At 41.9% G+C, this 25,421-nt stretch overlaps 1 protein-coding gene across 1 annotated transcript in view; it reads right to left on the reverse strand.

Moving 5' to 3' along the window:
* Positions 1-25,421, reverse strand: part of prpf6 (PRP6 pre-mRNA processing factor 6 homolog (S. cerevisiae)) — a 99,543-nt gene that overhangs the window by 46,200 nt on the left and 27,922 nt on the right. The window contains exons 4-9 of the mRNA XM_068048281.1: positions 19,276-19,354; positions 17,561-17,737; positions 10,442-10,597; positions 10,158-10,252; positions 8,992-9,148; positions 3,698-3,860 (exon numbers count right to left, since the gene is read on the reverse strand). Coding sequence (XP_067904382.1) covers positions 3,698-3,860; positions 8,992-9,148; positions 10,158-10,252; positions 10,442-10,597; positions 17,561-17,737; positions 19,276-19,354 — 827 coding nt within the window. The remainder of the gene's footprint in view (positions 1-3,697; positions 3,861-8,991; positions 9,149-10,157; positions 10,253-10,441; positions 10,598-17,560; positions 17,738-19,275; positions 19,355-25,421) is intronic.

Here is a 25,421-nt window from a genome sequence, read left to right on the forward strand (position 1 = left end):
AAAACAGCCCACTTGATTGGCACCCCATCCACAAACATTCACTTCCTCCACCACTGATGCACAGTGGCAGCAGTGTGCACCATCTGCAAGATGCACTGCAGCAATGCACCAAGGCTCCTTAGACAGCACCTTCCAAACCCACGACCTCCACCAACTAGAAGGACAAGGGCAGCAGATGCATGGGAACACCACCACATGCAAGTTCCCCTCCAAGACACACATTATCCTGACTTGGAACTATATTGCCATTCCTTCAGTATCGCGAGGTCAAAATCCTGGAACTCCCTTCCTAACAGCACTGTAGGTGTACCTACCCCACATGGACTTCAGTGGTTCACAAAGGTAGCTCGCCACCACCTTCTCAAGGGCAATTAGGGATAGCCAATAAATGCTGGCCTAGCCAACAACACCCAGATCCCAGGAACGAATAAAAAAAAAACTTACTGATACAGTCAATTATATACTCTATTTTTCCCCAGAATAAAACACACCAACCAGGTTTCTTTAATAAACAACAAAATTATCAGATTATAAAACCTTAGCCCCTCATACTCACACATACATACATTGGTTAACTGGAAAAATAAAAGGGATTTTGGTTTTAGAGCTGTTACAAAAATTTTTTTAAAAGAAAACACTTGGGCTGAATACTTGCTCATTACTTATTAGAGAATTAGTTCCCTAAGGTTCTCATATGCAGCCTCCATCTTTAGTGCCTGTATCCAACAATCAAAATTCATTTGCTTTACCCTCAAATTCTATAGAAGTCTGCGGAGATTCTGGGATTAACTCATACGCAGCGAGTATAGCCTTTTTTGCCATCTCAAGCTGTAGAAGCTGCCTCAGAAAGCATGGCATAAATTTCATGAGCTCTGCCCATCAACCTGCTTTGCATAAGCAGCATCCAGCTTTCCTTTAGCCACTTCATCTGTTTGGCTATCTTTTCAAAAGAAATGAAAAATGTCTCTACTTCCCTTTCTTCAAACTTAGGGAGGGCTTGTACAAATTTAAACAGCTCTCCACTGGGTCCTGAGTTGGAGTCAGGACCACCCCTTTGTCTTAGTTCCATCTTTTTCAATTTGAATTTCTTTCCTTCTCTTTCCTCAAGTGCAAGTTTTTTCAATGGCAATTCTTTATCAAGCTCAAGTTTTTTTCCAATTCTTTTTCCTGTTGAAGCTCAAGTGTTTCCATTTCTTTTACTTTGTCAAGTTCAAGCTGCCTCAACTGCAACAGAATTTTAGGTAATCCAACTGCACTACCTTCTGGTTGACCTTCTTCCAACCACCTAACCCCATCTCTCTCCCTCATACGCGCGTGCGGGCACGCACACAGGAAAAATAAAAGGGATTTTGGTTTCAGGACTCAAAAAAACACTTAGGCTGAATACTTGCTCATTCCTGAAGAAAAGAAAAGATATGGAAAGAAGTCCTTTGTTTTGGTTTGGCATCCCAAATGCATATAGACAGCTGTCACTAGGATCTTCCTAGAACAGTTCTTTCCAGGTGATGTTGAAGATCAGTTTGGATAGGTTTTCCAAGAAATGCAGCTACAGGGGCTTCAGATAGGCCTTACAGCAGAAATGCAGCAACAGGGGTTTCAGTTCCCACACATTCGATACACAGGGTTTCTTCAAATACAGGAGGAAAGAGAACTGACGCACTGGACATGCAGGATTTCTTTCAAAGGGAGAGAAAGATGAGCTGGGTTTCCTTGGCAGGCAAAAACCAACTCTCTCCCATGCAGTTTACACTTCGACTGTCTTTTTAAAACCATTTTCCATATACCAACTCATGGTCCAAAGTGAAACCATAAACAATGTCACAAGAGAGCAAGCCCCCTGACCTCTATAAATCTTGAACTGTCACCTCTCTGCAAACATCTTTCCCCAAGTCAAAAACAACTCCTGCTGGGTAATTATCTGCAGACAGATGCTTTCCAGTAATTGTTTGTTTTCAAGCTCAGTCCAAAAACCTTCTGGTGACCTCCCTTAAAAAAAATTCCAGCATCTCTTCAAGCTTCCATATGAATCAATGTCTATCAAACTTCCACATAAATCAATGTCCATAATTCAGCTACAAGTCCTTAAAAACATATTTTACAAAAAATAGAAGCACTCTTGTAACAAGGTCAAAAACAATGTAAGTGGTAACAAGTGTAACAAGGTAAGTGAAATATAGCCAAAACCAACATTAAAAATTAAAAGTAATTTTGAATCTTTTCTTTCATGTTTCTTCTAGTCTTAAAAACAATGTTGAACATACCTATGTTATTGCATAACATTTTAATAAATACTATTTTAACTAATAGAATGCAAGCCTACATTTTTGTCTGATCAAATTTACTAAAAAAAGAGATACAACAGAAGCAGTCATCACCGCTTAGAGCAATTTAAGTTAATTAAACCCACAAAACACAAGAAATAAGATAGACGTCAGTTTTCAGAAGCCTTTCCTCTCATATCTGTATTTGTATGTTATGCGTCTACCAGTTTAATTTCAAAAACACAACACAACATAAAAATCTATATTACAAAAAGAATTCTCTCTCCTCCATAAAAAAAACAAAGATGTTCTATACAAAGAGCATGGAAAATGATTGCATTGCTATAAGTTAAAACACTAATAAAGTTTTACATGAATGTATCACCACAAAATTATAAACCATGCACCATTTCAAAGAAAGAATGAACATCCTTAATTTTGGGGACAATGTAAATAATTGAACTTTGGAAGAAATAATAGTCAAAAAGTTGAGTACCTCAACTGAAAAATAAAACATGAATTCTCCACAACACAGCACACCTAGCATCCTGCATGCTTTTAATTAAGTAATTTAATCAATTATCCAAAAGCTTTATATAGATATAGATTCCTTGAAAACATTGTTAAATTCTGTTCCAATTGGCTTTGCGATCACATCATTGATATTTGCCACAATAAGGAGGAGGATAGGGTGCTAAGAATTGACACAATTCACAGATTAAAAACCCAGAAAATGCCGTTTTGCCAATTCAGGTGACTGATTTTTTTTCTTTTTTTTGTTTCTTCGAGCTAAATTAAAATGTTCCAGCGGTTTGGCAGTAAAATACAAATTTTAAAATGCCTGCCCATCAGATTTGTAATGTGATGTAAAGTGGATCAATGTTGCCAGAATTAAAGGTGACAAATAAAAGCAGTTAAAATTTTACTAGAAATATACTTCATCATTGTGTATAGATGTAGGATTTAGAGTATTGTCAATGGCTTACTTCTATGAATAACTTTGTAATATTCTTTCAGCAAGAAACTCTCTTTATCCTTACATAGACAGGAATACAAATTCAACTTTGATGGAGGGGAGGGGTGGGTCGCAAAACAGGCAACAGATTGGCCACCCTTTACACACATTGCCCATTTTTCTTCTCATTGACCTACAGTACCAGTGCAAATTTTTCCAATTCCCCCAACAGACATCCTTTTGACCTTCAGCTGAAACCGGCTATTTAGTGCCTTTGTTCTGGGGAATGACACCCATTAAGAAATGGGTTGAAGCTGACTATTTATTTTGCATAGGACCCTGACAAACTTTCTGCCTGCCCCTCCTGGTTGCTTAAACTGCATCTCAAAGATAAAGTGCTGCCGACTCAGTTGTTTGGTGGTTTTGCATTAAAAGTACAGCTGCATAGACCAAAATGATTAACTGTAAACATGGTACTCACCTTTCCTCAAAACTCGTTTCTTGGCTCTAATGTCCGTTTCCAATTCTGCAGCACGTATGTATATGCGAACAGACTGTGGCAAGTGTCGGACAGCATTTGCTACCACTGCTTTAGCTGTGTCACCAGGCTGCAGTCGGGCTGCTTCCAACCAAACATCTTCGCTCTAGAAATACACAATGCAATTTGCTGAAAGAACAGACTAACTTTGGTTAAATTTTATGAAGTTTAGACTATCTTAAAGACTATAATTGCCTTTACTGACAATCAGCAATTTTCAAAACCCTGAACCAACCATAATGGTGTATCTGTATAAGCCTTTACAATAGCTTGCATTTATATAACACCTTTAACATAGAAAAACATGTCAAAGTGCTTCCCAGAATGGCAATTAGAAAATAAATTCAAAGTACTTATGCCAAGTGGACTAAAACAAGGCAATTATTCTTTAACCATTTATTTAATAATTGCATGAGCCCAAAGTCACTCCTTTAATTTTCTAATTAGTATAGTATATTGTATTTCAGGTTCTTCCAATAGTTAACTAATTTAATAGTCGTTTAGTAGCACAGAACTTGAGTATTGCTGAAAATAGAGACATAGGGCTGGATTTTACCTCAGGCAGATGGGAATTCGCCACCGACTTTTACGTCGGTGGCGAGCCCATTTCCGCCTAGCCCGGGGATCCGTCCCGTATTTTACGGGTCCCCAGGCTTTAACTGCCCCGAGGCGGGACTTCCACCCTCTTGAGGGAGGAAGTCCCGCCTCAATCAGCGGGCCGGCAGCTCTTAGTAGCCCAGCCAACCAGATGGAGCCAGGAGAAAGGTAAGTTGGGCATGCCTCAACAGGGAGATCGGTCCTTCCCTGGTGAGGCGGGAGTGGTCGTTTGGGGGGAGGGGAGAGTCTTGGGTCCCAGGGCGGGTTGAGGGGCAGGGGCGGCCCTCCCTCGGGCACCCTGTGCCCGACTGCCATGGCCACTTAAGGGCCTTGATCGGCCTCGGGCGTGCAGGCAGGCCCACCCTGCCCGACTGCCATAATGTTGACTGGAGACGGGAGCGGGGCGGGTAGGCCTCCCGCTCAATTTTAAGCCATCATCCGACCCACTGGGACGGCGTAAAATTTAGCCCATGTTGTCGAAGCTTTTCGTCTTGCACTCATCAGAACAATCGCAAGAATAACTAACGTAAGAGAACGCCTCTACCAATGAGTTCACTTGCCAACCAATCAGCACTCTCTTCTCATGTAGTACAAGTTGTTTTCCATTACATTCGTTATTCTTGCGATTGTCTTGATGAGTGCAAGACGAAAAACTTCGACTATATGTCTCTATTTTCAGCAATAACTAGTTTAAATGTAGCTCCTTGCATTGTGCATCTCCTCTTTGTGGGAAAGGCATTTAACTTCCCCACTCCCTCAACTAGGAACAATTTATACATACATAAAGCTCTTTGTTCATGCTAACCAATCACAAATACCTGGGGTACTGTAGTGACAGAGGCTAATTTGGACCTAGTTAATGATATGGGCAGCAACTGTCAGCCAATCTGTTCAGTGGAAGTTAGTGCAATGAATGAACGTTGCAACAATCCATTTCTCAGTAAAATTTCAGAACCAAAACGTGTTCACTTGTGTGTGGCAGAAATCCTGATGCAACTCTACTATTCAATTTTCTGGGCCTATGATGTGAGAGCAACAGTGAAGGATCATTCCCATCTCTAACTTTTGTTTGTTTTACACTAGTGCAACTCCTTCCTCCAATTTGTTAGTGGCAGAGCTTTTAGCTATCATGGCCCAGTGCTCTGGAATTCTCTTCCTAAACCTACACCATGCTATATCCCCTCCAGCTCCATCTTCAAACCTCTCCAACAAAGTCTTTATAACCTCTCCTAACGCCTGCTCTCAGTCTACTTCTCTTCCCTTTTGTGAGGCACCTTAGAATGTTTAGCTAAGTTAAAGATGCTGCATAAGTGCAAGTTGTCATGATTGGTAAAATCAGCACCATCAGCATAAAACTGGCTCTGATTTCAACAGAGATCGCTGCAAGGAAAAGAGGAGAAATAAACTGCACGAGTTCCAGCAAAAATCTAAAAAAAAAACACAGGCAATATGCAGTCTTGTTAACAGTTTGCTCCTCCGCAATACAAGATGCCAGTAGCATTGAAGGTGCTAAAGGAACCTCACAGAATCGTTAACAGTGCAGGAGGCGGCCATTCGGCCCGTGTCCACAAGGACTCTCAAAGAGCAATTCCCTCAGTTCCATTCCCCCGCCTTCTCCCTGTAACCCTGCACATTCTTCCTTTTCACATAACTGTCTAATGCCCTTATGAATGCTTCAATTGAGCCTGCCTCCACCATGTTCTCAAGCAGTGCATTCCAGACCTTTACCACTCGCTGCATGAAAAAGTTTTTCCTCATGTCACTTTTGCTTCTTACCAAATACTTTAAATCTGTGTCCTCTCATTTGCGATCCTTTCACGAGTGGGAACAGTTTCTCTCTACTCTGTCCAGACCCCTCATGATTTTGAAGCTATCAAATAACCTCTCAGCCTCCTCTTCTCCAAGGAAATCAGTCCCAACTTCTCCAATCTATCTTCATAACGGAAATCCCTGGAACCATTCTCAAGAATCTTTTTTTGTACTCTCTCCAACGCCCTCACGTCTTTCCTAAAGTTTGGTGCCCAGAACTGGACGCAATACTCCAGCTGAGGCCGAACTAGTGTCTTATACAAGTTCAACATGACTTCCTTGCTCTTGCACTCTATGCCCCTATTAATAAAGCCCAGGGTACTGTATGCTTTATTAACCGCTCTCTCAACCTGTCCTGCCACCTTCAATGACTTATGCACATATATGCCTAGGTCCCTCTGCTCCTGCACCCCCTTTTGAATTGCACCTTTTATTTTATATTGCCTCTCTATGTTCTTCCTACCAAAATGAATCACTTCGCATTTCTCCGCATTGAATTTCATCTGCCACCTGTCTGCCCATTCCAGACTTATCTATGTCCTTTTGAGGTTCTACAGTATCCTCCTCACAGATCACAATGCTTCCACGTTTCGTATCATCTGCAAACTCTGAAATGGTGCCCTGTACATCAAGGTCTAGATCATTAATATATAATCAGGAAAAGCAAAGGTCCCAACACTGATCCCTGGGGAACTCCACTACAAATCGTCCTCCAGCCCAAAAAACATCCATTAACCACTACTCTTTGTTTCCTGTCACTCAGCCAATTTTGTACCCATGTTGCTACTGTCCCTTTTATTCCATGAGCTACAAGTTTGCTCACAAGTCTGTTGTGTGGCACTGTATCAAACGCCTTTTGAAAGTCCATGTACACCACATCAACAGCATTGTCCTCATCAACCCTCTGTTACCTCTTCAAAAAACTCCAGCTTGGAGTTTTTTGAAGTTAGTTAACCATGATTTTCCCTTAAGAAATCCATGTTGGCTTTCCTTAATTAACTCGCATTTGTCCATGTGACTATTGATTTTGTCCCCTATTATTTTTTCTAGATGTTTTCCCACCACCGAAGTTAAACTGACTGGCCTGTAGTTAGAGCTTATCTTTACACCCTTTTTTGAACAAGGGTGTAACGTTTGCAATTCTCCAGTGCTCTGGCACAACGCCCAAGTCTAAAGAAGACTGAAAAGTTATGGCCAGTGCCTCTGCGATTTCCACCCTCACTTCCCTCAGTACCCTTGGATGCTTCTCATCTGGTCCTGGTTCTTTACCCACTTTAACACAGCCTATCTAATACTTCCTCTTTATCAATTTTAAACCCCTCTAGTGTCTGACATACCTCCTCTTTCTACATTGCCTCGGTTGCAGCTTCTTCCTTGGTAAGGACAGATGCAAAGTATTCATTTAGTACCTCAGCTATGCCCCCTGCCTCCATGTGCAAATCCTTTTTCTGGTCCCTAATCGGCCCCACTCCTCCTTTTACCACCCTTTTACTATTTACATGTCTATAGAAAACTTGGCAATTTTCTTTCATGCTAGCTGCCAGTCTCTTTTCATGCTCTCTCTTTGCTTCCCTTATTTGCTTTTTCACTTCCCTTCTGGACCTTCTATATTCAGCCTGGTACTCATTAGTATTTTCTACCTGGTATCTGCCATAAGCACACTTTATCTTCTTTAACTTGCTCCCTACCTCTTTTGTCATCCAGGGAGCTCTGGATTTGTTTGCCCTACTTTTCCCCTTCGAGGGAACATACCTTAACTGTGCCTGATCTATCTCTTTTTTTGAAGGTAGCCCATTGTTCATCTACCGGTTTTCCTGCCAGCATTTGACTCCAATTTATTCGCCCCAGCTCCATTCTTACCCCATTGAAGTTGGCCTTCCCCCAGTCCATTACCCTGGATTGCTCTTTGTCCTTTTCCATAGTCAGCCTAAACCTTATGATACAATGAGCAATACCCCCTAAATGCTGCCTTACTGATACTTGATCCACTTGGCCCACCTTATTCCCAAGAACCAGGTCTAGCAGTGCCTCCTTTCTCATTGGACTAGCAACATACTGTTGTAGAAAATTTTCCTGAACACACTCTAGGAACGCTTGCCCCTCACTGCCCTTTACACTATCATCCCAGACTATGTTTGGATAATTAAAGTCCTCCATTATAGCTACCCTGTAACTTTACACCTCTCTGTAATTTCTTTGCAAACTTGTTCCTCCAAGTCCTTCCCACTAGCTGGTGACCGATAGACAACACAGAACAATGTAACCGCATCTTTTTTGTTCCTTAGCTCTAGCCAAGTTGATTCTGTCCTCGACCCCTCTGGGACATCCTTTTTCTCCAGCACTGCAATGCTCTCCTTAATCAATACCGCCACCGCTCCCCATTTTTTCCCTTTCCTATCTTTCCTGAATACCTTGTATCCAGAAATATTAAAAACTCAGTCCTGCCCTTCTTTGAGCCAGATCTCTGTTCTCGCCACATCATATTTCCACAAATTGCAAAAGCCCTAGTAAGGGAGAGTTTAAATAGAGAAACCAGGATGCGCATCTTCAGCTGAGCCTCTAGCAGAACAAGGTTTTGTGAATCAATGAAATTAGTGACCTATCAAATTACAGAAAGATATTGCAACTTTTTGACACAACCAACACAAAAAAGCTATTGAGATTTAAGCACATTGTGTATATATATATATATATATATATATATATATATATAAAACACAATGAAATACAATCAGATAAAACAAAATGGAATAAAGCCTTTGTCAAATGAAATACTCAAGTGAAAAGCACATTCAATGCACAATACCAAGCCAACTGAAAATATCGATTACCTTAGGGCACATCTCCGTTCCTTTCATAATTAGATTCCTGGCCACCTGCAGTTTGCCTGTTACTTCCTCAAGCCTTGCAGATGCAATCCATGCTGGAGGATGATGAGGGTTGGTCTCACGTACTGACTTAAGTAGTAATCTGGCTTTTTTAATGTCACTGTTCAAAGATAATATTTAACTGTAAACATATATTGTTGAAAACCCTTAAACACTATTTGACAAAGCAGCACACATATAAGGTAATCATGAAAAATTTACACTTCTGGTTACAGTGTCCACTTGTGCAGTAATCATTTATCTGTAAAAGTAGTGATAAAAATTTTGAGTAAATAAGACACAGCCAATTTTGAAGCAGCAAAAAAGTCATTCAAAAATTGCTCCATTTGTGTTTGTCCTGAATTTCCTATCCAGCCATAATCAGAAAATGTAATGCCAGTTGTTATTTCATAAGGCAAGTGCTAAAGAAGTGTTTCAGCCCTTATTATTAAAACCCTTTACCTCCAAATATAGTTTTTTTTTACTACTGTTACTATTATTTTTATTTTCTTCTCAAAGCTCTTAACTGGAATATCTTCAATCTTGTTCTTTATTGTTGACTTTAATTCCCAAACGCCTTTTGTTTTATTCAGGTGGGTGGAGTGGAAAAAGAATACTAGCAGGTGCTCAGAATAAGCCAATGCTTTTGCTGTGCTGGTTTCAAAATGAGAAATAGAACTGCATTCTAAAGGAAAAGTCACAATAGCAGGAGCTTCAAGTCTCAAATCACAATGGGTTGCATTGGGTTTCTCATGATGCTCAAAGGTAAGACACAAGGTCCCGATGAAGTAATATTTTTTTTCAGGTTTATATGTTCATCATAAGTCAATGTAAAAAAAAATCTTTCAACCCAAAATCTGTTAGTCACTCAATTCAATTTCCCTTCTAGACTGAAATCTTTCTTCTTTCCAAAAGGGCAGGAAATAAACCCAATCAACACAATATTTTTCTTGTACAGTAACAAACGGTTACTTTGTACACAAATATTAAATGGAAAACATTGCCATTGAGTATAAAGCACAGTTATTCATGTAAACCATTTGAACTCTTGCATACAATGTATGCGGCCAGCTACAAGAGAAATTTCATTACACTTCAAGTTGTTTCAACTCCGATTACTAGTCACTTACTTAATATCTCCACCATGTGTTGGGATCATAGAGTTCAAGTCAGTCAAATAGCCTTTAGGGTCAACAACAGTTTGTCCACTGACAGAATCAGATACCTTAAAGAAAGAGAACAATTACATTTATGTTGCCCAGTGTGAAAAAGAAGAAAAAAAAATTTTGGACTGCATGATTATATTCAATAATCCAGGTAAATTCTTAGTACTAAATTAATCTTGCCAAAGAAGTGTCTTCTTTTTTACACAGTATATTTGATAACTCCATTAACCATATTGCCATTCACCTACTTGGCTCAGTCTCATGTCCATCAACGTGTTTCGGGCTTGACCAATTTTTCTCATGTCCAACTCTCCTGATCCAGGTGTCATAAGACCAGGCGTCATTCCACCTGGGTATGGTGTATTCAAGCCACCAGGGTAAGGCGATGCCAAGCCAGAAAATTGCTACAATTAAAACATCAATCACTCATTAAACTCTGCACTGGATTACATGAATACTGCATTGTAATTAGAAATCAGATCCTTTCTGTACAAATTATGCCCAAATTATTTTTTCTACTGAAAACAAATAAAGAACAAAATAAAATTAGCTTTAATATATATTATCCCATTTCAGGCCATTGGATTTAATTTCAATTAACTATTTTTAAACTGAAAAATATCCAGCTCAAAGTTGGAAGCACACTTGAAGTTCAGCAACTCACTGACAAGACTGCCCTTTGAATATCAAACCATTCGTGGAGATAAAATGTTGTTAAGCACATGGCAACATTGCTTATTTGAACAACACACACCCCATTCGCTCAGCTGAAGGACGACCATATATTTATATGATGCTTTATCACATCTTGAGACCCATGAAAGCGCTTAACATGCTATTAATGACTTCTGAACCACTATGCAGGCAAATATGGCAGTCAGCTGTGCACACCAATATGCCACAATCAAGTAAAATTAACGACCAGCTAATTTGTAATCCTTTTGGTGATGCAGGTTGAGGAACAAATGTAGGTCAAAATATTGGGAGAACACTTCTCTTTTTCAGATAGTTGCATGAGATATTTATATATACCAAGCCAACATGATCTTGGTTTAGTGCCTCATTCAAAAGACAGCAGCTCCAAAAATGCAACACTCCCTCAGTACTACACTGAAGTGCCAGCCTTAATTTACCTGCTTAAGTCTTGCTGTGGCCTTAAACCCAATGCTGCCTGGTTACAGCAGTACTGCCAATTGAGCCAAACGGAGTTATTCAAATGACCCAAATATTATACCCGTAAAATTTACACATTACTGGTTTATTCACATCTGTTATTGTTGACAAGTTATCAATGCTAATCAAAATAATTGTTGCATGTCCTGCAGTTAATCAAACCAGCCATTAGCAGATGTCATGTATCTAAATTTAAGTATTTGTACAGCATTTATATACCTGAGTGTACTTTGCAGATTGCCAGACATCCCACACATTGCAGATAATCAACAGGTACATCTTGTTGTAAATGACATGCTGCTGTAAGTTCCATTGACAATTACAACTAATACAACTAATTGCCAGACGCCAAAGATGCAAAAACTTACACTGCCATCTGGTGGTTAAAGTAAAATTACAGAAAAAAATCAGAATTGTTACACTAAGATGCACATTCAAGTAAACTCTAATAGGTCTAAATATACTTTTGCACTTTATATGAATTTTGTTAAATTCATTTTTGGGATATGGGCATCACTGGCAAGACTGGCAGTTACTGCGCATCCCTTGTTGCCCTTGAGAAGGTGGTGGGGAAACTGCAGCAGTCCATATGCAAAAAGTGCATAGTGCAAACAAGACAGAAAACTAAATACCATCAATATATGAATAAACTGATAAACCAACTTGACTCAATTGGCAGCAGTCTCAGACTTGAGGACATAATCTATATTTACATTTAGCTGCAGTAGTGAGCTGGTCTTATATTGGCGGGGATGTCATGCTTCAGACAAGAAAATAAACCAGCCCCTAACAGTGTATTCCTTTTATTCAAGAAAACATTAAAGATTCAATACTATTCAAAGATAACAAGGGAATTTGCTGTGTCCTAATCAACATTCCTCACTTAAGAAACACCAGACAGATTTTTGATCTACAAGGGAGTCAAGGATTATGGGGCAGGCAGGAAAGTGGAGTTGAGGCCACAATCAGATCAGCCATGATCTTATTGAATTGGCAGAGCAGGCTCAAGGGACCAAATTGGCCTACTCCTATTTATGTAATGTACCACCAAAACAGATTAACTGGCCATCCATTTTTATTCGGTGGTGCGGCGAAGGCGGAGAATCTGGCTAAATAGCATCTGCTTTTTGGGAACCAAACTACCCTCTGAGCCCCCAATAGGACGGGCAGAAGGCACATGCTCATCATGACCCAAGTGTGCCACCCACCGCATTCGTAAATGCACACAAGTTTGGTTTGCACTCAGGAAAACCAACAAACAAGGCAAATTTATAAAATGCACTTGCATGAAAGTGGTTCACCGAACCTCATATTCTAAGAAGATGGGCCACCGCCGCTCCCCCGGTACCTCCCAAGCCAGCCAGTCCCGTTTTCTCACTTACCAGCAGGCTGTCAGCGGCCTGATATTCAAAAACAGGCTCTCTCAATCTCCACAACTTGCCAGCTGCATGGAAATGAGGCCAGAAGGCCAATATCGTGGCGGGGAGTGCCCGGGGGGGGGGGGGGGGGGGAGGGGGGGGGGGAAGAAGGGCTTCACCATTTAGCTGTAGGGAATGTACCCTTGTGCCTATTGCATCCCAAAAATGGATGCATCCAATTTTCTAGGCGATAAGTTGCAATTTAAGTCTCTTTCTTTATAAAGGTGGGACTGTTGAAGAAAATAGAAACCTCACCACTGAAATCCTTTTACTTTCTTGGGAGAATAAAAATATATATTATTTTGGTATTCAGGTTCTCAACCTATGTAGAAGTCCTCCATACCAAAAGCACTGCCAATATGTTCAGTATTCACTGCAAACCATTTAACTTGTGCAGTAGATTCAACGCTCTAAAAGGGGTCAAGCAAGTAATAATGCATTTTTTTTTTAAAAGAAGTGATTGCTCAAGCATCAATAGTACATAGTACATGGGGTTCCATGGTGTCTGTACAGTTCACTTAAGGATTTTTATCCAAAGGCAATTTAGGGAGGTGCATACATTCATAACACATTTTTCAACCACAGGTCCTTACTTATCTCAAAGTAAATGTCATTAGGTAATTTATGTCACTATACTGTGCTGAGTACTAAATTATGAAGAATGTTATTTCAGCTAATGACAGGTCAGCTTTTTAGTTGCTACGGTCTCACAGCATAAGCGTCAAGAGTATGAAACAAAATGAGCAAATTGTCATATGGATGAAATCGACTTCATTCAGCTGCACTGGATAATTATTAGAGACTGTGGTCACTGTGCAAAACTACAATACTAAACACATAAACCACAAGATGACCCAGCACTGCATTTTTCATCTAAAAAATTGTTCGGGACAAGAAAAGCTATTCAAACCATTCAGCAATAGCCTGTGACTCTCCATCACAGCATCCAACTAATTGAATTATTCCAGGGTTTTCACCATTGCTACCCAACCCAGAAGCAGGAGACAGTGGCGTAAAGATAATGTCACTGGACTAGTAATCCTAATCCCACCACAGCAGCTGATGGAATTTAAATTCAATTAATTATTTAAAAAATCTGGAATTGAAAGCTAGTATCAGTAATGGTGAAACTATCGATTGTCGTAAAAACCCATCTAGTTCACTTCAGGGAAGGAAATCTGCCCTCCTTACCTGGTCTGGGCTACATGTGACTCCAGATCCACAGCAAAGTGGCTGACTCTTAACTGCCCTCTGAAATGGTCTAGCAAGCCACTGAAGGACAATTAGGGATGGGCAATAAATGCTGGTCTGGCCAGCAACGCCCACATCCCATGATGAAAGAATAAAAGTCTATCCCATGTATTGATCAGTGCAAAAAACATGTCTCAAGGTTGTGCTTTAAGAATTTAAATCAGTGCCTCTTACTTTGTTACAGTTCACTTTGCAGTGTGCCAGATTTGACACATTTTTGTATGCACCATTTGTTATGTCTCAAAGATCACCTCGTTTCAAGATTGAAAAGCTCAAGAAGCTCAAATCTTTCATCATAGTCTCAATCTATTGACACTAGGGCTCAGTCTCTTTGCCCCTTTATGAACTGCCTCCAAAGCCTCAATGTCTTCTTATCTGTCAGTGAGCAGAACTGGGTCTCAGCAAACAAAATCAAACAAACATATTAAATATAAACTACATAACTATACCAACCAGTCAGAAAACAGGATAAATACAGGAGAGGAAAAATAAATCCCAACATTGGACTTTTCTCTCACCAACCACACAAGCGTTTTTATTTATTTTGTACCTATTACCTAATTTATATCCAATGCATTGCGAGCTTGATTGCGTAGTAGCACTCTAAGATTGCAAGTTCAAACCCCATGTAAATATATCAAATAATTATCACATCAAGTTATTAAACTTGCCCATAGAACTATCTTTCTTGCACTTAAAAATGTCTGCAACAATTCCCTCCACAAGCTTGCGCCTCTCACATCAGCCTGGAGCTTAAATTCTGCTTTTCTTGCAAAATTTTCCCTTATGCTGGGCTTGATCACCTGTTTTTCTCTTGTTATTGGGTCCTATTGCACATATATGGCCTCCAAATCTGCAGTATATGCATATGTACTCAGACAATTTTCCTTCTGATGCTTTTTTGATGTTGAATGATGAAGTCATTTTATTCTGGATTTATTTTTCCACAAAGTTTATCTCTGTTGCTTATCTTGCCATTTTTCTTTACACTGGAACATAGGAACAGTCAGTTGGTCATTTAGCCCCTCAAGCCTGTTTCCCCCCCACTCAATGAGATCATGACCTAACTCCATACAGCTTGCCTTTACTCCATATCCCTTAATATCTTAGTTTTTTTGTTAGCAATCTCAAGTTTTAAAAATAACAATTGATCATAATCAATTGCCATTTGTGGACAACAGCTCCAAACTTCTACCATACTTTGCAGTGTTTCTTAACTCCACTCCTGAAAGGCCTGGCTCTTATTTTTAGACTATGCCCCCCTAGTCCTAGACTCCCCAACTAACAGAAATAGTTTCTCTCTATCTACCCCATCTGTTCCCCTTAATATCTTGAAAACTTTGATCAAATCACCCCTTAGCCTTCTAAATTCCAGGGAAAGCAACCCTAATTTGTGGAACCTCTCCTCGTGGATTAACCCTTGGAGTCCAGCTATCATTCTAGTAAATCTATGCTGCACTCCTTCCAAGGTCAATGTACCCTTCCTAAGTTGTGGGTGCCCAGAACTGCTAGCAGTACTCTAGATGTGATCTAACCAGGCCTTTGTATAGTTGAAGCATGACTTCTACCCCCTAGTCCTCTGGAATAAAGGCCTGCATTTCATTAGCCTTTTTGATTATTTTCTGTACCTGTTCATGACATTTTAAATGATCTGTGTACCTGGACCCTCAAATCTCTTTGCACCTTCACTGCTTCTAGCTTTTCACCATTTAGAAAGTACCCTGTTTTATCCTTCTGAAGTCCAACGTGGATGACCTGACATTTGCCTACACTGAAATCTATTTGCCATAGTTTTGCCCATTCACTTAATCTGTTAACATATCTTTGTAATTTTACGCTTCCAACTACACTGCTTGCAAGATCGCCTATATTTGTGTCATTGCAAGATTGGATATGTGGCTTTCTATCCAATCATCTAAGTCGTCAATGAATACAGTTAAAAGTTGAGGCCCCAATACAGATCCTTGTAGGACACCACTAGTCACATTCTGTCAATTAGAGTACCTGCCCATTATCTCTACTTTCTGTCTCCTTCTGCTCAGCCAATTTCCTAATAACCAGGTCAATAATTTTACTTCAGCTCCATGAGCTTCATCTTTAGCCAACAGCCTCTCATGAGGACTTTATCAAATGCATTCTGGTAGTCAATCCATATAAGTAGTTTAGTTTAGTTTAGAGATACAGCACTGAAACAGGCCCTTCGGCCCACCGAGTCTGTGCCGACCATCAACCACCCATTTATACTAATCCTACACTAATCCCATATTCCTATCACATCCCCACCTGTCCCTACATATTTCCCTACCACCTACCGATACTAGGGGCAATTTATAACGGCCAATTAACCTATCAAACTGCAAGTCTTTGGCATATGGGAGGAAACCGGAGCACCCGGGTGAAACCCACGCAGACACAGGGAGAACTTGCAAACTCCGCACAGGCAGTATCCAGAATTGAACCCAGGTCCCTGGAGCTGTGAGGCTGCGGTGCTAACCACTGCGCCACTGTGCCGCCCAGTAACATCCATAGACATTCACCCGTCTACTACTTCAGTCACCTCTTCAAAAAATTCAATCAGGTTCATCAGGCATGACCTACCCTTCACAAATCTTAAATAGAAAGGTGACATGTGCACTTTTCCAATCTAAAAGGGATGGCTCTTGAAATGAAAAAACTTTGAAAGATTATAGTTAGGAGATTTACAATATTCTCACCTACTTTCTTTAAAACCCTAGAATGGAAACCATCTGGCCCTGGGGATATATACTCTTTAGTGTCATTAATTTCTCCAGTGCTGTTATCCTGCTTACAATAATTTTGTTGAGTCCTGTCCCTGATTCACTAAGAAGTTTCATTAGGATGTCTGGCATGCTGGCCTCCTCTTCTACTGTAAACACTGATGTGAAGTAATTATTCAGCATGCCCTCTATTTCCTCATCATTGACTACATTGCCGTTATCAGTTTAAGGGGCACACATTGCTTCTGATCACCCTCTTTCTCCTAGTGTAATTATAAAACTTTGTGTTGATGCTGATACCCCTTGAAAGTTTCTTTTCATACTCCCTTTTGTAGCTCTTGCCATCTACTTTGTCACCCTTTGCTACTCTTCGTATTTTCCCATTAGCCAGGATCTGTGCTATTTTTTGCATGTTTTTTCTTTTAGTTTTAATGGGGCTCCAATACACATGTACAGCACCAATCCCATGTTCACTCAAACATAATTCAACACTATAATAAAACTCAGTCTACCCATTGACATATTTCAATGCTAGATCGAATAGGTAATTTTATATGGCTCATATCTGTTGTAACAACTGTAGAACAATGACCCATCTCCATATTTGTGTGATAACATTTGTTTACACTAAAAACCTAACTAAAATATGCAAGAATAATCAGTAATGAGGTCACAATATTAGCCAATAAATTTATTTCCCCCAGCACCCCGACCCCAAGATTATTTAGCTTTGAATATACTAGTTCAACGGAATATTTCAGTGATATTTACATGCAGTAATACTGACCGTTTGTCTGGGATCCACAGATGTGTGTTGTTCTCCAGTTTGTAAATGTTTGGCAAAGAAACTATCTGGTACAGGCGTCAGTTTCTCATAGCGAGGATTTCGCTGACGTTTGTTACGGGCATCCCCAACTTCAGGAATACTCAACCATTCTTCTTCTGTAACTTCTGATAGTTTTCTCTGAAGAGATATATATATATTTTTTAAACACATCATATAAACATCAAATGATTCCTTAATTCTATCATGGAATGTGGGCATCGCTGGCAAAGCCAGCATTTACTGCCCATCCCTAATTGCCCTTAAGGTGGTGGTGAGCTGCCTTCTTGAAACGCTGCAGTCCATGTGGTGTATATACACCCACAGCAGTGTTAGGAAGGGAGTTCCAGGATTTTGACCCAGTGACAGTGAAGGAACAGCGATATAGTTCCAAGTCAGGGTGGTGTGTGGCTTGGAGGAGAACTTTCAGGTAGTGGTGTTACCACGCACCTGCTGCCCTTGTCCTTCTAGGTGGTAGAGGTCACCGGTTTGGAAGGTGCTGTCAAAGGAGGCTTGGCGAGTTGCTGCAGTGTATCTTGTAGATGATGCACGCTACTGTCACTGTGCTCTGGTGCTGGAGGGAGTGAATGTTTAGGGTGGAGGATGAGGTGCCAATCAAGTGGGCTGCTTTGTCCTGGACGGTGTCGAGCTTTGAGTGTTGTTGCAGCTGCCCTCATCCAAGCAAGTGGACAGTATCCTATCACACTCCAGACCTCTGCCTTGCAGATGGTGGACAGGCTTTGGGGAGTCAGGTGGTGAGTTACTCACCACAGAATTCCCAGCCTCTGACCTGCACTTGCAGTCACAGTATTTATCTGGCTGGTCCAATTCAGTTTCTGGTCAATGGTAACTCCCAGGATGTTGATAGCAAGGATTCAGCAATGGTAATGCCATTGAACGTCAAGGGGAAAAGGTGAGATTCTCTCTTGCTGGAGATGGTCATTGCCTGGCACTTGTGTGGCAAGAATGTTACTTGCCCCTCATCAGCCCAAACCTGAATGTTGTCTAGGTCATGTTGCATGCAGGTACAGACTGCTTCAGTATCGGAGGAGTTGTGAATATCAAACACTGCAATCGTCAGTGAAAACCCCCACCTCTGACCTTAAGATGGCGGGAAGGTCATTGATGAAGCAGCCGAAATGATGGTTGGGCCTAGGACACTACCCTGAGTAACTTCTGGGGCTGAGTTGATTGGCCTCCAACAACCACAACCACCTTCCTTTGTGCTGGGTCTGACTCCAACCAATAGAGTGTTTTCCTCCCCCGATTCCCATTGACTACAATTTTGTTGGGGTTCCTTGATGCCACTTCGTGAAATATTGCCTTGATGTTAGGACAGTCACTCTCATCTCATCCACTTAGTTAATTACAAATCAAGAGATAACGGTACACTGGGTCCCAAACACATTAAGCGTCAAACTGACAGAACACTGATCCACACTTACTATATTTCATTTGGGCTCCCAATTTCAGCCATGCAACCTCAGTGAGTGACCAAGTTGAGGCAAACTACTTTCCCCCCCCACAGAAGTAAAGGGGGGCCCATCTGGGCCATTACTGTGCTGGTCTTGGATTACCAAACTCAGCCTCTTAACTAGGATGATGTAGAGAATTCAATGAGGTAAAAGGAAAAAATACCTTAAAGAGATGGAGTTTTATGCTGAAAGACAAGAAATTACCTTCAGATCAGAAAACTGTTGCTGGATTTTTGGACGTTCCATACGGTACTTCTCAATTTCTTCTTTTTCACGCTGTTCCCTGTTTAAAGAGGAATTAATTTTAAATTTGAAATGAACACAGGAACAGAAAATGCATATCTTCAATTCATAGAAATAGTTTTAAAAATCTATTTAATGTTAAGAAATGTAGTGCAAAGAGAAGTTCAAAATTTGGTCCCTAAAATCAAACCTTATTTGAAACTCCAATCACTTAATTTTTATAACAAACTTTTTATATAACTAACAGGGTACATCCAAGGTAAACAGTAAGGATAGATATATCATAAAATTAATGCAGGAACGGAGAACGATTCAGGCCAATTGCATTATAACCTTTCTTGCCACGTTGGCCCAGTGTTCTGCTCATCCACTGATGAATTCTGACTGTGTGTCTGCTGTGATTTTGTCGATGCTAATCTTTTGGAAGGAAAGTTAACCACTCCAAAGAAGATAGTGCCATTAGCACAGAACAATGCCACTTACAACTACCACTCACATGTAAAGTAAACTTGTTCCACCATCAATGACCAAGTGAATGCTAATTTGATAAGATAATGTACAATGTATAATGAACTAATATTTTGTGTAACCTTTGTATCTAGTTTAACAACTCACCAAATATGCCACAGGAATCAAGCTACTCAATTAAACCAGAATGTTATACCTTATGAAATAAAGGTTATAGGCTACTGCGGTAGCTTTGTAATTAACATCAAGAGTCACTCCACCCCTGAACCAGGCTGGAGCGCCAAACTGGTGCACAGACAAAAGTTAGTCATGAGATACTACAAAAACCTCTCAAATTACCCTACAGCTGGCAGTGAAATTACACAGATCTAGAAGCAATTATATAGGAACCCATGGTTTAAATCAATACATTCAACAAGTCTCTAGCTTTTACTAAACCAAAAAGGGCCAGGGTTATTTACATTAGCTAAACTAGTGACGCTGCTTGTGGGTAGTCTGGAGCATAGTTATGCTGTTCAGCTACTAACCTGAGCTGTTCCATTAGGACTACTACTCAGACAACTCTCCATGAGGAACTGGTATTAACAGGAACATCCTGAGTCAATTACAACCTCATTACCATTCGTGTTGTAAGTTTCTGAGATGTGCAGCTGTTTGACTCCTTCCCATGGGGAGACAAATGTTATTTGAAAGTCAGAAAACGCAGCACGAAATAACTTCATTTATAAAAAAACTCATTTGGCTTGCTGCACAAAGTGAGATATATTTTAATGATCTGCAGTGGTATTCTCTACGGTTTTGTAAGGGCAAAAGTATTATATTATGCAATACACAATGTATAATTTTGGTGAAGTACAGCTCTGTGTTCCTTGGAGCCAATTTCTCTGCCTTGCTCTAATCAACTAAAAGTTGGTTGTTCTTGGAAGATCAATTTAAAGGTCAGATTGATCTTCCTTTTTTTTAAAAAAGGTGTGACAGAGCGTGTCTGCATGATACCTCAAGTGTGAAAAAGATATACCATGTACATTGTTTTTTAAAAACAAAGTTACATAAATCTCCCGGTGCTGCTCACCGATTGTTAGAGGAGGCACTATGTTTGAAGGGGTAATATAGAACATACTGGTCCAGAATTTGTTGAAAAAAATAACTGCGCGTGATCAGCACACACCAATATTATTAATGTGCAAATCCGTCAACAACTTGTGGCAAGGAAAAATTATGACCCAGCACAAGTTGCTGGGCAATTTGCACCATTTCACAAAACCGGCATCTCATCCTTAATCTTCCTGTGAGTTTCATCAACTTGCTGTATTTGTATATTAATATAAAAGCAAAATACTGCGGATGCTGGAAATCTGAAACAAAAACAAGAAATGCTGGATTCACTCAGCAGGTCTGGCAGCATCTGTGGAAAGAGAAGCAGAGTTAAGGTTTCGGGTCAGTGACCCTTCTTCGGAACTGACAAATATTAGAAAAGTCACAGATTATAAACAAGTGAGGTGGGGGTTGGGCAAGAGATAACAAAGGAGAAGGTGCAGATTGGACCAGGCCACATAGCTGACCAAAAGGTCACGGAGCAAAGGCAAACAATATGTTAATGGTGTGTTGAAAGACAAAGCATTAGTACAGAATAGGTGTGAATATACTGAATATACTCATTAACAACGAGCTCAGTAGATTCAATGTGGACATTGCAGCACTTCAGGAGACTCGCCTCCCCGCGAGTGGCTCTCTAGCAGAGCAAGACTACACCTTCTTCTGGCAGGGCAGGGATCCTGAAGAACCAAGACAGCATGGAGTGGGCTTCGCCATCAGAAACTCCTTGCTCAGCATGATAGAGCCTCCCTCAAATGGCTCGGAACGCATACTGTCCATCCGACTGCTCACCACCTCTGGTCCAGTACACCTACTCAGCATCTATGCTCCAACACTCTGCTCCGCACCTGAAGCTAAAGACCAGTTCTATGAACAACTCCATATCATTAGCAGCATCCCCAACACCGAACACCTATTCCTGCTGGGGGACTTTAATGCCAGGGTTGGGGCCGACCATGACTCATGGCCCTCCTGCCTTGGGCGCTATGGCGTTGGAAGGATGAATGAGAACGGGCAGAGACTGCTTGAGTTGTGTACCTATCATAACCTCTGCATCACCAACTCGTTCTTTCACACTAAACCCTGTCACCAGGTTTCATGGAGGCACCCAAGATCACGTCGTTGGCACCAGCTAGACCTCATTGTCACAAGGCGAGCCGCCTTAAACAGTGTTCAAATCACACGCAGCTTCCACAGTGCGGACTGCGACACCGACCACTCCCTGGTGTGCAGCAAGGTTAGACTCAGACCAAAGAAGTTGCATCATTCCAAGCAGAAGGGCCACCCGCGCATCAACACGAGCAGAATTTCTCACCCACAGCTGTTACAAAAATTTCTAAATTCACTTGTAACAGCCCTTCAAAACACTCCCACAGGGGATGCTGAGACCAAGTGGGCCCACATCAGAGACGCCATCTATGAGTCAGCTTTGACCACCTACGGCAAAAGTGCGAAGAGAAATGCAGACTGGTTTCAATCTCATAATGAAGAGCTGGAACCTGTCATAGCCGCTAAGCGCATTGCACTTTTGAACTACAAGAAAGCCCCCAGCGATTTAACATCCGCAGCACTTAAAGCAGCCAGAAGTACTGCACAAAGAACAGCTAGGCGTTGCGCAAACGACTACTGGCAACACCTATGCAGCCATATTCAGCTGGCCTCAGACACCGGAAACATCAGAGGAATGTATGATGGCATGAAGAGAGCTCTTGGGCCAACCATCAAGAAGATCACCCCCCTCAAATCTAAATCGGGGGACATAATCACTGACCAACGCAAACAGATGGACCGCTGGGTTGAGCACTACCTAGAACTGTACTCCAGGGAGAATGCTGTCACTGAGACTGCCCTCAATGCAGCCCAGCCTCTACCAGTCATGGATGAGCTGGACATACAGCCAACCAAATCGGAACTCAGTGATGCCATTGATTCCCTAGCCAGCGGAAAAGCCCCTGGGAAGGACAGCATTACCCCTGAAATAATCAAGAGTGCCAAGCCTGCTATACTCTCAGCACTACATGAACTGCTATGCCTGTGCTGGGACGAGGGAGCAGTACCCCAGGACATGCGCGATGCCAACATCATCACCCTCTATAAAAACAAAGGTGACCGCGGTGACTGCAACAACTACCGTGGAATCTCCCTGCTCAGCATAGTGGGGAAAGTCTTTGCTCGAGTCGCTCTGAACAGGCTCCAGAAGCTGGCCGAGCGCGTCTACCCTGAGGCACAGTGTGGCTTTCGTGCAGAGAGATCGACTATTGACATGCTGTTCTCCCTTCGTCAGATACAGGAGAAATGCCGTGAACAACAGATGCCCCTCTACATTGCTTTCATTGATCTCACCAAAGCCTTTGACCTCGTCAGCAGACGTGGTCTCTTCAGACTACTAGAAAAGATCGGATGTCCACCAAAGCTACTAAGTATCATCACCTCATTCCATGACAATATGAAAGGCACAATTCAACATGGTGGCTCCTCATCAGAGCCCTTTCCTATCCTGAGTGGTGTGAAACAGGGCTGTGTTCTCACACCCACACTTTTTGGGATTTTCTTCTCCCTGCTGCTTTCACATGCGTTCAAATCCTCTGAAGAAGGAATTTTCCTCCACACAAGATCAGGGGGCAGGTTGTTCAACCTTGCCCGTCTAAGAGCGAAGTCCAAAGTACGGAAAGTCCTCATCAGAGAACTCCTCTTTGCTGACGATGCTGCTTTAACATCTCACACTGAAGAATGCCTGCAGAGTCTCATCGACAGGTTTGCGTCTGCCTGCAATGAATTTGGCCTAACCATCAGCCTCAAGAAAACGAACATCATGGGGCAGGATGTCAGAAATGCTCCATCCATCAATATTGGCGACCACGCTCTGGAAGTGGTTCAAGAGTTCACCTACCTAGGCTCAACTATCACCAGTAACCTGTCTCTAGATGCAGAAATCAACAAGCGCATGGGTAAGGCTTCCACTGCTATGTCCAGACTGGCCAAGAGAGTGTGGGAAAATGGCGCACTGACACGGAACACAAAAGTCCGAGTGTATCAGGCCTGTGTCCTCAGTACCTTGCTCTACGGCAGCGAGGCCTGGACAACGTATGCCAGCCAAGAGCGACGTCTCAATTCATTCCATCTTCGCTGCCTTCGGAGAATACTTGGCATCAGGTGGCAGGACTATATCTCCAACACAGAAGTCCTTGAAGCGGCCAACACCCCCAGCTTATACACACTACTGAGTCAGCGGCGCTTGAGATGGCTTGGCCATGTGAGCCGCATGGAAGATGGCAGGATCCCCAAAGACACATTGTACAGCGAGCTCGCCACTGGTATCAGACCCACCGGCCGTCCATGTCTCCGTTATAAAGACGTCTGCAAACGTGACATGAAATCGTGTGACATTGATCACAAGTCGTGGGAGTCAGTTGCCAGCATTCGCCAGAGCTGGCGGGCAGCCATAAAGACAGGGCTAAATTGTGGCGAGTCGAAGAGACTTAGTAGTTGGCAGGAAAAAAGACAGAGGCGCAAGGGGAGAGCCAACTGTGCAACAGCCCCAACAAACAAATTTCTCTGCAGCACCTGTGGAAGAGCCTGTCACTCCAGAATTGGCCTTTATAGCCACTCCAGTCGCTGCTTCACAAACCACGGACCACCTCCAGGCGCGTATCCATTGTCTCTCGAGATAAGGAGGCCCAAAAGAAAAGAAAGAAAGAATACTGAATATTGAACATCAGCAAGTGCAAACCTGAAGAAAAACAACCTGAAAAAAACAGTGGGTAAGCAAACTGAACAAACTAAGATGAAATGAAATAAATGCAAAAAAAGATTGTAAAAAATGTAAAAAGGAATGCAAAAAAAAGGGAAGAAAAAATAACTAAAAATGACTAAAAATGAAAGTAAAGTGGGGGGCTGTCATGCTCTGAAATTATTGAACTCAATGTTCAGTCCGGCAGGCTGTAGTGTGCCTAATCGGTAGATGAGATGCTGTTCCTCGAGCTTGCGTTGATGTTCACTGGAACACTGCAGCAATCCCAGGACAGAGATGTGAGCATGAGAGCAGGGGGGAGTGTTGAAATGGCAAGCAACCGGAAGCTCAGGGTCCTGCTTGCGGACTGAGCGGAGATGTTCCGCAAAGCGGTCACCCAGTCTGCGCTTGGTCTCCCCAATGTAGAGGAGACCACACTGTGAGCAGCGAATACAGTATACTACATTGAAAGAAGTACAAGTAAATCGCTGCTTCACCTGAAAGGAGTGTTTGGGGCCTGGGATAGTGAGGAGGAGGTAAATGGGCAGGTATTACACCTCCTGCGATTGCAAGGGAAGGTGCCCCGGGACGGGGACGAGGTGGTGGGGGTAATGAAGGAGTGGACCAGGGTGTCGCGGAGGGAACGATCCCTTCGGAATGCTGACAGGGGAAGGGAGGGGAAGATGCGACTGGTAGTGGCATCACGCTGGAGGTGGCGAAAATGGCGGAGGATGATCCTTTGGATATGGAGGCTGGTGGGATGAAAAGTGAGGACAAGGGGAACCCTGTCACGGTTCTGGGAGGGAGGGGAAGG

The sequence above is a fragment of the Heterodontus francisci genome, chromosome 16, assembly GCF_036365525.1.
Source record: "Heterodontus francisci isolate sHetFra1 chromosome 16, sHetFra1.hap1, whole genome shotgun sequence".
Classification (NCBI taxonomy): Eukaryota; Metazoa; Chordata; class Chondrichthyes; order Heterodontiformes; family Heterodontidae; genus Heterodontus; species Heterodontus francisci.